The sequence below is a fragment of the Pararge aegeria genome, chromosome 27, assembly GCF_905163445.1.
Source record: "Pararge aegeria chromosome 27, ilParAegt1.1, whole genome shotgun sequence".
Lineage (NCBI taxonomy): Eukaryota > Metazoa > Arthropoda > Insecta > Lepidoptera > Nymphalidae > Pararge > Pararge aegeria.
In genome coordinates this window covers 4,509,601-4,525,825 of record NC_053206.1, presented here as the reverse complement: position 1 = coordinate 4,525,825, position 16,225 = coordinate 4,509,601, and the positions used below count along the sequence as shown (strand labels likewise).

The following is a 16,225-nucleotide window of genomic DNA, read 5'->3' as shown; positions in this document are numbered from 1 at the left end:
TGATTATGAAGACGATCCCTTAGTTGCTCCCTTTATGTCACTAATCAAGGTTTATTCTTGCTTTCACTCAATAAAGACATTTAATATTATACGTTCATTTTCAGATACCGGCAGTACAACAACTGAATATAAGAACACTAAAACCGATGTAAAGTCTACCGAAAGAACCACAATTGATGACCAGAATACCAAAAATGTTAACACCAATGATGTCTCTATCACAACGACAAAGCCAGGCAAGAATGATTCACCAAAAGGACCAAAACCGTCAGGCCCTAAATCAACACCCACCAAGGGACCAAGGAATCAACCTCAGGGAGGCAGTAAGTCTAAAAAATATTTTGCATCCCTAAAGGACTGTCAATTACTAGTAGGGGTCTATCGTCATGAAAAGGTTTCGCACCTGAGGACCGGCAAACTGCAGTGGACGTCCGTTTGTTGCTGTAATTATGACGACGATCCCTCAGTTGCTCCCTTTATGTCACTAATCAAGGTTTATTCTTGCTTTTACTCAATAAAGACATTTAATATTATACGTTCATTTTCAGATACCGGCAGTACAACAACTGAATATAAGAACACTAAAACCGATGTAAAGTCTACCGAAAGAACCACAATTGATGACCAGAATACCAAAAATGTTAACACCGATGATGTCTCTATCACAACGACAAAGCCAGGCAAGAATGATTCACCAAAAGGACCAAAACAGTCAGGCCCTAAATCAACACCCACCAAGGGACCAAGGAATCAACCTCAGGGAGGCAGTAAGTCTAAAAAATATTTTGCATCCCTAAAGGACTGTCAATTACTAGTAGGGGTCTATCGTCATGAAAAGGTTTCGCACCTGAGGACCAAAGAACTGCAGTGGACGTCCGTTCTTCGCTGTAATTATGAAGACGATCCCTTAGTTGCTCCCTTTATGTCACTAATCAAGGTTTATTCTTGCTTTTACTCAATAAAGACATTTAATATTATACATTCATTTGCAGATACCGGCAGTACAACAACTGAATATAAGAACACTAAAACCGATGTAAAGTCTACCGAAAGAACCACAATTGATGACCAGAATACTAAAAATGTTAACACCAATGATGTCTCTATCACAACGACAAAGCCAGGCAAGAATGATTCACCAAAAGGACCAAAACCGTCAGGCCCTAAATCAACACCCACCAAGGGACCAAGGAATCAACCTCAGGGAGGCAGTAAGTCAAAAAAATATTTTGCATCCCTAAAGGACTGTCAATTACTAGTAGGGGTCTACCGTCATGAAAAGGTTTCGCACCTGAGGACCAAAGAACTGCAGTGGACGTCCGTTCTTCGCTGTAATTATGAAGACGATCCCTTAGTTGCTCCCTTGATGTCACTAATCAAGGTTTATTCTTGCTTTTACTCAATAAAGACATTTAATATTATACGTTCATTTTCAGATACCGACAGTACAACAACTGAATATAAGAACACTAAAACCGATGTAAAGTCTACCGAAAGAACCACAATTGATGACCAGAATACCAAAAATGTTAACACCGAAGATGTCTCTATCAGAACGACAAAGCCAGGCCAAAATGAAACACCAAAAGGACCAAAACAGTCGGGCCCTAAATCAACACCCACCAAGGGACCAAGGAATCAACCTCAGGGAGGCAGTAAGTCTAAAACATATTTTGCATTCCTAAAGGACTGTTAATTACTAGTAGGGGTCTATCGTCATGAAAAGGTTTCGCACCTGAGGACCAAAGAACTGCAGGGGACGTCCGTTCTTAGCTGTAATTATGAAGACGATCCCTTAGTTGCTCCCTATATGTCACTTATCAAGGTTTATTCTTGCTTTTACTCAATAAAGACATTTAATATTATACGTTCATTTTCAGATACCGGCAGTACAACAACTGAATATAAGAACACTAAAACCGATGTAAAGTCTACCGAAAGAACCACAATTGATGACCAGAATACCAAAAATGTTAACACCGAAGATGTCTCTATCAAAACGACAAAGCCAGGCCAAAATGAAACACCAAAAGGACCAAAACAGTCGGGCCCTAAATCAACACCCACCAAGGGACCAAGGAATCAACCTCAGGGAGGCAGTAAGTCTAAAACATATTTTGCATTCCTAAAGGACTGTTAATTACTAGTTGGGGTCTATCGTCATGAAAAGGTTTCGCACCTGAGGACCAAAGAACTGCAGGGGACGTCCGTTCTTCGCTGTAATTATGAAGACGATCCCTTAGTTGCTCCCTTTATGTCACTTATCAAGGTTTATTCTTGCTTTTACTCAATAAAGACATTTAATATTATACGTTCATTTTCAGATACCGGCAGTACAACAACTGAATATAAGAACACTAAAACCGATGTAAAGTCTACCGAAAGAACCACAATTGATGACCAGAATACCAAAAATGTTAACACCGAAGATGTCTCTATCAAAACGACAAAGCCAGGCCAAAATGAAACACCAAAAGGACCAAAACAGTCGGGCCCTAAATCAACACCCACCAAGGGACCAAGGAATCAACCTCAGGGAGGCAGTAAGTCTAAAACATATTTTGCATTCCTAAAGGACTGTTAATTACTAGTTGGGGTCTATCGTCATGAAAAGGTTTCGCACCAAAGAACTGCAGGGGACGTCCGTTCTTCGCTGTAATTATGAAGACGATCCCTTAGTTGCTCCCTTTATGTCACTAATCAAGGTTTATTCTTGCTTTTACTTAATAAAGACATTTAATATTATACGTTCATTTTCAGATACCGGCAGTACAACAACTGAATATAAGAACACTAAAACCGATGTAAAGTCTACCGAAAGAACCACAATTGATGACCAGAATACCAAAAATGTTAACACCGAAGATGTCTCTATCAGAACGACAAAGCCAGGCCAAAAAGAAACACCAAAAGGACCAAAACAGTCAGGCCCTAAATCATCACCCACCAAGGGACCGAGAAATCAACCTAAAGGAGGCAGTAAGTCTAAAAAATATATTGCATTCCTAAAGGACTGTTAATAACTAGTAGGGGTCTGTCGTCATGAAAAGGTTTCGCACCTGAGGACCAAAGAACTGCAGTGGACGTCCGTTCGTCGCTGTGATTATGACGACGATCCCTTAATTCCTCCGTTCATGATACTTATCACGGTATAACCATGCATTTTGTCAATAAATATACTAAATATAATACATTCATTTGCAGATACCGGCAGTACAACAACTGAATATAAGAACACTAAAACCGATGTAAAGTCTACCGAAAGAACCACAATTGATGACCAGAATACCAAAAATGTTAACACCGAAGATGTCTTTATCAGAACGACAAAGCCAGGCCAAAATGAAACACCAAAAGGACCAAAACAGTCAGGCCCTAAATCAACACCCACCAAGGGACCAAGGAATCAACCTCAGGGAGGCAGTAAGTCTAAAACATATTTTGCATTCCTAAAGGACTGTTAATTACTAGTTGGGGTCTATCGTCATGAAAAGGTTTCGCACCTGAGGACCAAAGAACTGCAGGGGACGTCCGTTCTTCGCTGTAATTATGAAGACGATCCCTTAGTTGCTCCCTTTATGTCACTTATCAAGGTTTATTCTTGCTTTTACTCAATAAAGACATTTAATATTATACGTTCATTTTCAGATACCGGCAGTACAACAACTGAATATAAGAACACTAAAACCGATGTAAAGTCTACCGAAAGAACCACAATTGATGACCAGAATACCAAAAATGTTAACACCGAAGATGTCTCTATCAAAACGACAAAGCCAGGCCAAAATGAAACACCAAAAGGACCAAAACAGTCGGGCCCTAAATCAACACCCACCAAGGGACCAAGGAATCAACCTCAGGGAGGCAGTAAGTCTAAAACATATTTTGCATTCCTAAAGGACCGTTAATTACTAGTTGGGGTCTATCGTCATGAAAAGGTTTCGCACCTGAGGACCAAAGAACTGCAGGGGACGTCCGTTCTTCGCTGTAATTATGAAGACGATCCCTTAGTTGCTCCCTTTATGTCACTAATCAAGGTTTATTCTTGCTTTTACTTAATAAAGACATTTAATATTATACGTTCATTTTCAGATACCGGCAGTACAACAACTGAATATAAGAACACTAAAACCGATGTAAAGTCTACCGAAAGAACCACAATTGATGACCAGAATACCAAAAATGTTAACACCGAAGATGTCTCTATCAGAACGACAAAGCCAGGCCAAAAAGAAACACCAAAAGGACCAAAACTGTCAGGCCCTAAATCATCACCCACCAAGGGACCGAGAAATCAACCTAAAGGAGGCAGTAAGTCTAAAAAATATATTGCATTCCTAAAGGACTGTTAATAACTAGTAGGGGTCTGTCGTCATGAAAAGGTTTCGCACCTGAGGACCAAAGAACTGCAGTGGACGTCCGTTCGTCGCTGTGATTATGACGACGATCTCTTAATTCCTCCGTTCATGATACTTATCACGGTATAACCATGCATTTTGTCAATAAATATACTAAATATTATACATTCATTTGCAGATACCGGCAGTACAACAACTGAATATAAGAACACTAAAACCGATGTAAAGTCTACCGAAAGAACCACAATTGATGACCAGAATACCAAAAATGTTAACACCGAAGATGTCTCTATCAGAACGACAAAGCCAGGCCAAAATGAAACACCAAAAGGACCAAAACAGTCAGGCCCTAAATCAACACCCACCAAGGGACCAAGGAATCAACCTCAGGGAGGCAGTAAGTCTAAAACATATTTTGCATTCCTAAAGGACTGTTAATTACTAGTAGAGGTCTGTCGTCATGAAAAGGTTTCGCACCTGAGGACCAAAGAACTGCAGTGGACGTCCGTTTTCGCTGTAATTATGAAGACGATCTCTTAGTTGCTCCCTTTATGTTTCGCTGTAATTATGAAGACGATCCCTTAGTTGCTCCCTTTATGTCACTAATCAAGGTTTATTCTTGCTTTTACTCAATAAAGACATTTAATATTATACGTTCATTTTCAGATACCGGCAGTACAACAACTGAATATAAGAACACTAAAACCGATGTAAAGTCTTCCGAAAGAACCACAATTGATGACCAGAATACCAAAAATGTTAACACCGATGATGTCTTTATCACAACGACAAAGCCAGGCCAAAATGAAACACCAAAAGGAACAAAACAGTCAGGCCCTAAATCAACACCCACCAAGGGACCAAGGAATCAACCTCAGGGAGGCAGTAAGTCTAAAAAATAGTTTGTTATCCTTAATAACTGTCAATTACTAGTACGGGTCTGTCGTCATGAGAAGGTTCGCACCTGAGGACCGACAAACTGCAGTGGACGTCCGTTTGTTGCCGTAATTATGACGACGATCCCTTAGTTGCTCCCTTTATGTCACTAATCACGGTTTATTCTTGCTTTTACTCAATAAAGACATTTAATATTATACATTCATTTGCAGATACCGGCAGTACAACAACTGAATATAAGAACACTAAAACCGATGTAAAGTCTACCGAAAGAACCACAATTGATGACCAGAATACCAAAAATGTTAACACCGAAGATGTCTTTATCAGAACGACAAAGCCAGGCCAAAATGAAATACCAAAAGGACCAAAACAGTCAGGCCCTAAATCATCACCCACCAAGGGACCGAGAAATCAACCTCAGGGAGGCAGTAAGTCTAAAAAATAGTTTGTTATCCTTAATAACTGTCAATTACTAGTACGGGTCTGTCGACATGAGAAGGTTCGCACCTGAGGACCGACAAACTGCAGTGGACGTCCGTTCGTCGTTTAATATCTGTCAAGCAGGAATTAAACACCATGCACCTTATTGCGTCATTACATTACACGTCGCTGTGATTATGACGACGATCCCTTAATTTCTCCGTTCTTGATACTTATCACGGTATAACCATGCATTTTGTCAATAAATATACTAAATATAATACATTCATTTGCAGATACCGGCAGTACAACAACTGAATATAAGAACACTAAAACCGATGTAAAGTCTTCCGAAAGAACCACAATTGATGACCAGAATACCAAAAATGTTAACACCGATGATGTCTCTATCACAACGACAAAGCCAGGCCAAAATGAAACACCAAAAGGACCAAAACCGTCAGGCCCTAAATCAACACCCACCAAGGGACCAAGGAATCAACCTCAGGGAGGCAGTAAGTCTAAAAAATAGTTTGTTATCCTTAATAACTGTCAATTACTAGTACGGGTCTGTCGTCATGAGAAGGTTTGCACCTGAGGACCGACAAACTGCAGTGGACGTCCGTTTGTTGCCGTAATTATGACGACGATCTCTTAGTTGCTCCCTTTATGTCACTAATCACGGTTTATTATTGCTTTTACTCAATAAAGACATTTAATATTATACATTCATTTGCAGATACCGGCAGTACAACAACTGAATATAAGAACACTAAAACCGATGTAAAGTCTACCGAAAGAACCACAATTGATGACCAGAATACCAAAAATGTTAACACCGATGAAGTCTCTATCACAACGACAAAGCCAGGCAAGAATGATTCACCAAAAGGACCAAAACAGTCAGGCCCTAAATCAACACCCACCAAGGGACCAAGGAATCAACCTCAGGGAGGCAGTAAGTCTAAAAAATAGTTTGTTATCCTTAATAACTGTCAATTACTAGTACGGGTCTGTCGTCATGAGAAGGTTCGCACCTGAGGACCGACAAACTGCAGTGGACGTCCGTTTGTTGCTGTAATTATGACGACGATCCCTTAGTTGCTCCCTTTATGTCACTAATCAAGGTTTATTCTTGCTTTTACTCAATAAAGACATTTAATATTATACATTCATTTGCAGATACCGGCAGTTCAACAACTGAATATAAGAACACTAAAACCGATGTAAAGTCTACCGAAAGAACCACAATTGATGACCAGTATACCAAAAATGTTAACACCGATGATGTCTCTATCACAACGACAAAGCCAGGCAAGAATGATTCACCAAAAGGACCAAAACGGGTTGAGGAACCAACCAAGGAAAATCAACAGGTCGTGAAACCAACTAAAGGAAATCAACAGGTTGAGAAACCAACAAAGGAAAATCAACAGGTTGAGAAACCATCTATAGGAAATCAACAGGTTTTGAAACCAACAAAGGAAAATCAACAGGTTGAGAAACCAACAAAAGGAAATCAACAGGTTGAGAAACCAACTAAAGGAATTCAACAGGTTCAGAAACCAACAAAGGAAAATCAACAGATCGAGAAACCAACAAAAGGCAATCAACAGGTCGAAAAACCAACTAAAGGAAATCAACAGGTTGAGAAACCAACAAAGGAAAATCCACAGGTTGAGAAACCAACAAAGGAAAATCAACAGGTCGTGAAACCAACTAAAGGAAATCAGCAGGTTGAGAAACCAACAAAGGAAAATCAGCAGGTTGAGAAAGCAACTAAAGGAAATCAACAGGTTGAGAAACCAACAAAGGAAAATCAACAGGTCGAGAAACCAACAAAGGAAAATCAACAGGTCGTGAAACCAACAAAAGGAAATCAACAGGTCGTGAAACCAACCAAAGGAAATCAACAGGTTGAGAAACCAACAAAGGAAAATCAACAGGTTGAGAAACCAACTGAAGGAAATCAACAGGTTAAGAAACCAACAAAAAAAAATCAACAGGTCGTGAAACCAACTAAAGAAAATCAACAGGTTGAGAAACCAACAAAGGAAAATCAACAGGTTGAGAAACCGACAAAAGGAAATCAACAGGTTGAGAAACCAACAATAGAAAATAAAGGACAAGGACTACCAGCCGTTAAACCCAACGAACAAAAGCAGCCATGTTCAAAGGGAGCATCATCTATTGGAAAACCTTCCTCCGCTAACAGTAAGTGAAATGAACTATCATCATCGTGACGGCCGATTGGCGAAGTGGGCAGCGACCCTGCTTTCTGAGTCAAGGCTGGGTTCGATTCCCACAACTGGACAATTTTTTGTGTGATAAACATTAATGTTTTCAGTGTCCGGGTGTTTATTTGTATATTATAAGTATTTATGTGTATTATTCATAAAAATATTCATCAGTTATCGTAGTACTCATAACACAAGCTGCGCTTACTTTGGGGCTAGATGGGGATGTGTGTATTGTCGTAAGTATATATATTTGTATCTGTGCTTTTTGGGTGAACAAAAAGTTTGAAACTCTCGTCATCACCATCGCACGCTTCCCATTTTTTTTATACTTAGTTAATATTTCATGGACCGAACAGATAGCCTACGCACGGTTTTATCAATTTCAAAGTGTCGAAAGCACAACCCTGTCCAGCTCTGTCCTACCTTTTCCCACTGAAACCTCGATGAATACCGGCTCCGCTTCGTCGTCCACATCGATCACTTCGCTGGCTTCCTCTCTCCGTATTTGAATTTCCCCATTTTTCCCTATTTCCAATTCCCCATTTCTCCCTATTTCTATTTTTACGTTTCTCCCTACTTGTGTTTCTTCTGCAAACGGTTTGCTTCTGTTAAGTGTAAAACCATCGCCATTAAAGGAACACATCCGCGCAAAGAGCTGCCTTGTGTCCATTAACCTGAGACGTAGATGTGACCGGAATTTATACTTAGTTAATATTTCATGGACCGAACAGATAGCCTACGCACGGTTTTATCGATTTCAAAGTGTCGAAAGCACAATCCAGTCCAGCTCTGTCCTACCTTTTCCCACTGAAACCTCGATGAACACCGGCTCCGCTGGCTTCCTCTCCCCGTATTTGAATTTCCCCATTTTTCCCTATTTCCAATTCCCCATTTCTCCCTATTTCTATTTTTACGTTTCTCCCTACTTGTGTTTCTTCTGCAAACGGTTTGCTTCTGTTAAGTGTAAAACCATTGCCATTAAAGGAACACATCCGCGCAAAGTGCTGCCTTGTGTCCATTAACCTGAGACGTAGATATGACCGGAACACAGCTTGCAACAATGCCGCTCAGCGGAAATAAGCTGTGTCAAAAAACACTTTACTACAACTTAAATGTCTACTGTGTATATTTGTACATAGATTTGTTCTCACTTCTATCTGCAGTGCCCAAAGTTTACCCTGCTTTTCTTTAATTCATTAAATTTTATGTTATATAGATTGAAATTAATGATGTTTTAAATCTCACAGGTCGTTACCCATTCCTGCCAGGGTTCTACCCCAACTCGCCAGGGAAGAGTAGGATTTGCATATGCTTCAGCAGATTCGAGGATATGCCCTTGGAAATGAGAAATCGTTTCAAATACGAGGCCAGTATGAATTGAGTTCAAAAGAAGAAAAGAAAGAGCGACTGAATTAACGCGATATACGAATATACCCATTTTATACTTTATAATCAAATTATAATATAACAATATGTATATAAACGAGCATTAAGAAAATTCAATTTTTGTAAAATTGAACCAAAAACAAATAAACGATGAGCATACAATTTTGTTTTGTTTTATTAATAGATAGAAATCTTAATAAAGAGAAACTAGAAAAGCCCTTTAGCGCGAGTACAGAAAACCTCGTCGTACGATGCAACGGTGGAGCCGTTGCATCGTACGACGAGGTTTTCTCTTTTAGTAGAACAGCCAGTACTACTAAAAGTTCGAAGTGAAAATACTACGCGCTGGGAGTCATACATTACTGTTTTTCACAACGGCGTACTCTAGCTGTTATAGAACGTAAAAGGCAATGTCGTTTAAAATAAAAAATGCAATAAAGTCTAGTTAGTAGTAACTAGTCTAGTAATGTGTTCTAAAAGGAAATAACAATTGGTGTGTTCTGAGTCTCGTTCGCGGCGACAAGGTGACGACGTCAGAAAATTTCTAGTGTCTATGGGGTCCATAAACGAACAGTCGCTTGGGAATCCCTCGACAGCGACGGATTGCACGTATATGCCCATCAATTGCTACATTGCAGGTGATTTCGGAGATCGCAAATAATCTTGTATCCTTAGGACAATATTTTCTCACTCGCAATCGTGGAATCCTTTACGCATATCAAACTCTGTCTTCTCATCATCTTACAAGTAGAATAATTTTTTTATTCGTTCCGTTCCGTTCCGTCAAAAGTCCACGCTAAAGAATATTTTAGCTTTAATCCTAATCCTAGCTAATAAAATCCATTTAAGTCAAATTTTTAATTATTCCCGCACGAAAACACGAAAGCTCAATCTTGCCTGCAATTCTTCAGCTAGGGCTTTTGGCAAAACATGTTAAACAAAAATCAGAATTATATGATTTGCGACTCTAAAGCCAGTAAAATAAGGTACATTACACACTTTGACATGTAAAAAGGACTCCTCGATTGCGCGCCAAAAGCCCTAGCTGAAGAATTGCAGGCAAGATTGAGCTTTAAACCAATAGACATAAGATCCTACTAACATAAGGTTTTATTCTGATGTTTAAGTATGGTAATACTCGAAAACGACTGTTCGATTGCGAGCGTGCAAATCTTGTACTAAGGGTCCTGCAACGTGCCGCCCTGTGTCCGTCAACTGAGGCATAGGTGTTATTCCTCATGTGCCTGTAATTATAACGGCAGCAGACTGAAACACAGCATAGAAAAATGCTGGTTAACGGCAGAAATGAAAAGCATGTTGAAGTACTTCCTCGGACGAGCTCTGTCACAAAAAGCCCTACTACTACTTGTACTCTTTACATATCTTCCGTTAAAACCAATAAAATTATTGAAAGTACGTCCAGTTTATAAGCAGACTTGACGTGACGTGACGTGAAAGCTTTATTGCTACCTCCGACCCTTGGGCAGGACGGAGGTTATGTGAGACTCCCCCCCCCCCCCCCCTAAAGGGGGTATACCCGAACTAAAAACTACCACGGCATGTCCCTATTGTTGGCTTTGTTAGACGCCCAGGAAATCCGTTGTATACCTCCCGGACGTCTACCAACCACCCAAACCGATTGTTGGGGCTCCCGCGCTAGCGAGGAGGGGATCAGGACAGCTTGAACCCCCCCTCAGATCGTAGAAAGGCCTGTGTAGTGATCGCCGCCGCCTCCCAAGAGAAGCTGGCGAGCGGCAAATTGCCGCCGTCTTCTTCCTACTAGTCTACGCCGGAGAGGATGCGCGTCTGGAGTCTCTTCACGCACCCGCTCCGCGGCCTCCTTCTGCAAACACGTCCTAGCAGAAGTCGGCCACGGCTACTAAAGCGCTCTCGTTGCTCAGCATGGCTAGCTGGGCAGCGAGAGGTCCCCGCCATGGTGGCATCACCAAGCCCTCAGTATCCCCAGCCCAGTTTGACTGAGCTCAACCCTGGGGGACAAAGTAGGGCTCGGCAGCCGTCACCACATGAATCCGCCACTCCGCCATGTGTTGCATCAAGAGGTCCTGCGCACGGGTGCAGTGGTTTAGATTGGCATGGAGAAACTCTAGATGGCGCCCTGGCATTCAGTTTCCATTTCTATGCTCTCCTGTGCCGGCTCTTTTCGGCTTCCAGACGTTTTGGAGGAGCACCTCAGCGGGGCCCTACCCTTTGTCCCTACAAAGGGTAAGGAGTGAGTGAGTATTTCAGCTCACCCACGACGTGCCCGGCTTTTATAGAAAATTTTACTAAAAAATTTAAAATAAATTTTAATAATTTCAAATTGAGAATAGTGTTAAAAATTCTATTAAATATAAATGAATAACAGTGTAAGGAAACAGAAAAGAAAAGCGTGTTTTTTTTTGTTTTGCGCCCAGGCTATAACCTCTTTGGAGAAACCGAAGGGTTTGTTTGTGAGACATATGACGCGGAATTTTAATGTTACATTGTGAGAAATGGCAATACTGGGTTGCAGAAATAGGGTGTACTTAAAACTTCTGACCGGGATACCATATGGAAAGTGAATGGTTGAAGTTTTTACATGGACGCTTTATTAATGCACATTTCTTTGATCAAAAGATTTAGCCGATCAAAAGATTTAGCCAGCTTAGAAGACGCTGCTGTCCGTTCTCTGTTTGGATGGAGGATTCCCTTAGTCGCCTCGTACGACACCCGCGGGAATTGGATGGCAAAGTGATGGTACAGTCTAACATGGTAGCAGAGCGCTAATTCCCTTAGCGGCACCGAGCACGTTGTTGTCGGCAGGGTGGTAACCACAGCCACCAGCTCAGGCCAGAGGAAATCCAGAAACTATGAATTTTGTTAGGCTTTCATTTTTGTATTTTATTTCTTTTATGTGGAATCTTACTGGCCGAATAAATGAACCGATTTTTATATCTTTGTTTTTTGCTTGAACGAAGTATGAGTCGATAGTTTTCTTTGCTATGTTTGATCAAAATCGGTCCAAGATGGCCGCCGCCACAAAATGGAGGATTACATAATATTATTCCACAACTGTCTGAAAGCCCAGACTTATTACAAATGTGCAAAAGGGGGTTTTCAAGCCACTGACGTAAGCATATAAGTAGAAAAGTCATATTAAAGTATAAAGGACTACGTAATCGATAAACAAGCTTGGGCGTGAATTATTGCTCTAACCAGGTTGCTCTTCTAATAATTTTAAATGACATTGTGAGATGGTGATACCAAAAAAAAAAACCCGCCTGATTTTGTTGTGCGCTTCTTCTTAGACCAGGACGCGTTTGGAACCCTCAAAGCTTTAGTTTTAAGTTTACGAAAATCCATTATCTCACTACCGTGTAGTATACTTCTGATGTAATGTACGCATCAAAAGTTTCACCTATGGCTTACTTGAATATAGATATTTTTGACTTTGACTGTATCTTTGAAATGGTGATATTTGTACTTGAAAAAAAATATATGATATTTTTAAGACCTTAAATTAGTTCAAAAACACGATAACATCCAAAACAGAGCAGATTCAATTATTTTTGGCATGAAAACGTTATTATTATTTTCGGTTTTCGGTTACGCGTGATATTTTTTCGTTACGCGCCATATTTTTCTTGTCAATTTTCACTTTCAATTGTCAAAGTCTAAAATCTGAAACATGACTGTACAATGACAGTGAAGTAAACATCACTAACTTCAAATGCATCGCAAAATTTAAACGGCTGAATACGAGAGCAGGAGGTGTAGGAATATATCATAATTCTAATGATTTTGTCAACATTGTAACTTCCACAATTGATTTTTCTGTTCTTTCTCCTGACTTTCATGGGTCAAGCTTCAGCATTTGGTGATTTATGTATGGCTCAATGGCAAGTGGAAAATGGGATGAAAATTTTGATCGTTGCACTATCTGTATCTCCTGATCAGAAGTTGGACGATATTATTAATATTCTTCACCATTCATTGTAGTCATACACAAGTGGAGGTGCCTCTTTACTCGGTAAAAATAATGATAAAACACCGATGATTTTACATGCAGACAATTGATGGAGTTTTTACTCGGTTACTAAATTTTGTGGAATGTAAACAATATATTACATACTAGCTGTTGCCCGCGACTTCGTCTGCGTGTGATTTTGTTTTTTGATGAGGCATTCAATTAAGTTTTAGTTCTAAAAAAATTTAAAGTATCGCTAAGCCTTAAATGAGGGGTTTGCTGCTGTCCGCTCAGGAGTTCTGTCCTCTATCTACAACCATATTCATCAGATCTACACAAAGTTTGGGCAAAATTAAATAGATATTATAACCTCAATAGAACAAAAGTAATTATTTAAATCGGTTATAATTTGTCGGAGTTATGGTGTAAAATCGTCAAAGACTTCATCCCCTCTCCCAAAGGAACCGATCTTAATGTCGTGATAAAAATTATCCTATATTACTTCTTACAATTCCAAGAATATGTGTACAAAGTTTTATGAGGATCAGTTACGTAGTTTTTGCGTGAAAGCGTAACAAACAAACTTACATTGACATTTATAGTATTAGTAGGGCAGTAGGGATAGTAGGGATAGGGACAGTGGCGTACACTTCATACAAGCACAAAAGCTCTGCATACCCTAAATTTTTGAAGTGAAACTTCTTTATCGGGGTTGGAAAAAAATTTAGTGTAACATTTTTTCGTTACGCGTGACATTTTTCCGTTACGCGCCATCTTTTTTGTAAACAAAACTCAAGACTCCTCAAAGAGTTCCTACAAAATATCTTGACAGTTGACTGAAACAAGTTCTATGAATATATAAAAATATAAAAATAAAAATGTAAGGCAACCCATTTGTATCAATCAAGGACATTTTATGTAGTTTTTGGTGCACATAAGTATCTTGATCCTTGGTAGTACATCCACTATAAACATCATTAGCAGTTGAAATTATTTTTTCTGAATAAGAGTTTAATATTCGATTATTATACTCAGTGACTGCGTAATTTGTATTAAATAATCGTATACCTTGAGGACACTTAGTTGCAGCTTCTTCTACGGAATAAAAACGGCATTCAATGATAGATATTTCACTTTCATTAAGACGTTCACCTCTCCCGATTTTTGTAAGTATTGACGAGAACTGTTGATTTGCTTGACGCATAACTTGGTCTAGTTCATAAAATTTCAGATTTCGCCATAATATTGGTACAACAATAGTCTGCTTAGGTTGCTTGTAGATAGGAGTAGCGCGAACGAGAGGTAATTGACGTAAGTCTCCGATGAAAATAATATCTAAATCACCAAAGTTCGATTGAAAGTTATAGAAAAAAAAAAAAAAAATTTAATAATTTTATTAAAATGTAATAATTCTATTACAATTAATGAAATTCAATAATAATCTTTGTATTTGTATAAGCTAAAATGAAATAATTGTAGAATTTGTATTTATGTCTATGATAATAAAAGCCTTTTATTAAACTTTATCTAATTTAACTTTATTTAACCAATTTCTGTAAAGTTGCATATAGTGAATTATTTTTTGAAAAATAACGTCATAAAGAAGTTTCACTTCTTACTAGTGTACGCTAGTACACGCACACATTTTTTTTTGTATAACTATATAATGCGAAGGATTGTTCCATTTTATGGCATCTGCCTTCTTTATGCATACCCTGTCCAAAAACCCTGTGCACGCCACTGGATAGGGATAGGGATAGGGATTTCAGTTACCATAAGCCATTATTAACAAAAATATATAATAACGATAACAATGATAGAAATAATCAATGAAATGATGAAATAATTTTCGTAGTAATAAGGTAAAATGATGAGGCAAAATGAAATAATTGTATTATGTGTTCCGGTTGACGTCCGAAGTCCTTTAAGAAGAGTACATCGCTTTTTTGCCACGGCATTTCCGTCAGATGTCACTAATTACGGTCACGTGTCGCGCCACTGACGCCCCCAACAGCTGTTCTGTGAACTAACTACCACAAACCAAAACAAGCCACCCTAATTTGTCATTGTTGCGTCGTCTTTCGACCACGCAAGTTCGTTAGATGTTTTATTATAACATTTTCTCTAAAACTTTTGAGATAGAAGTAAAAAGTTTTTAAAATTAAAATTAAAATTAAATAATAATTTTGGTTTTTCGTGAAGTAATTAAGTATTGTAAAATGGATAATATTCCCGCGCCACCGGCGACCGACAATATAGTTCGGTCTGAGAATTTAACGTCGAGTGAAAGTGAAGATTCATCATCAGAAGGACCGCCAACGCCACCGAAAAAACGGCGGCGTAGCGGCCCAGAGCGCCGCAGCCGCTCGCATTCTGCCTCAGAGGAATTGGAACGGAGGTTTGAGTTGCTTTCTCAACAATTGGTGAGTCAAGTTAATAATATTTTGTGTGCCCAATTGGCAATGCCAGAACCAAATTCAACTACTAGGCAATATGTTAGCCCTACTGAGGCAAATACTAGTGTATTACAGGATCCCTTTTCACGACCGCCTGGGAAAATAGAGGATATTTCTGAACTTATTGTATCAATTAAAGAACCAACCGTCTCAAAGGCTAAACCGGAACGAGTTGATAAGATATCCGCTATGCAAAGATTTAATTCCACTGATTGGAATGCCGTACGATATAATGAAGTACAGAAAAAGTATGTGGCGTCTCCCGCTTTCACGGAGTTAAAAGTAAATGAGGAGTTAAGGCGTTTTGAAGATCCCTTCAGCCCTGTTAGATGGTTCCAAATGGAACGTAGTTTTGCGGCATTATCGAATGCATTTCTGGCCCAAAATGAGTTGCTAAATGAAGCCTTGCAATCCATAATGGATTGGTCGACTAAATCTGACACACAAATAACTTCAACTTCTGTGTACGATAAGTTAAAGCAGTTATTTGGCAACGAATCTAACTATAAGGGTATATCA

The 16,225-nt window shown here is 39.3% G+C and overlaps 1 protein-coding gene across 1 annotated transcript in view; it reads left to right on the top strand.

Moving 5' to 3' along the window:
* LOC120635555 (mucin-2-like) overlaps positions 1–9,299 on the top strand; it is a 40,371-nt gene extending 31,072 nt beyond the window's left edge. Inside the window, exons 33-49 of the mRNA XM_039906570.1 lie at positions 105–323; positions 549–767; positions 993–1,211; positions 1,437–1,655; positions 1,881–2,099; positions 2,325–2,543; positions 2,761–2,979; positions 3,205–3,423; positions 3,649–3,867; positions 4,093–4,311; positions 4,537–4,755; positions 5,025–5,243; positions 5,468–5,686; positions 5,975–6,193; positions 6,418–6,636; positions 6,861–7,892; positions 9,166–9,299. Coding sequence (XP_039762504.1) covers positions 105–323; positions 549–767; positions 993–1,211; positions 1,437–1,655; positions 1,881–2,099; positions 2,325–2,543; positions 2,761–2,979; positions 3,205–3,423; positions 3,649–3,867; positions 4,093–4,311; positions 4,537–4,755; positions 5,025–5,243; positions 5,468–5,686; positions 5,975–6,193; positions 6,418–6,636; positions 6,861–7,892; positions 9,166–9,299 — 4,451 coding nt within the window. The remainder of the gene's footprint in view (positions 1–104; positions 324–548; positions 768–992; positions 1,212–1,436; positions 1,656–1,880; positions 2,100–2,324; positions 2,544–2,760; positions 2,980–3,204; positions 3,424–3,648; positions 3,868–4,092; positions 4,312–4,536; positions 4,756–5,024; positions 5,244–5,467; positions 5,687–5,974; positions 6,194–6,417; positions 6,637–6,860; positions 7,893–9,165) is intronic.
* The last annotated feature ends 6,926 nt before the right edge of the window (positions 9,300–16,225 follow it).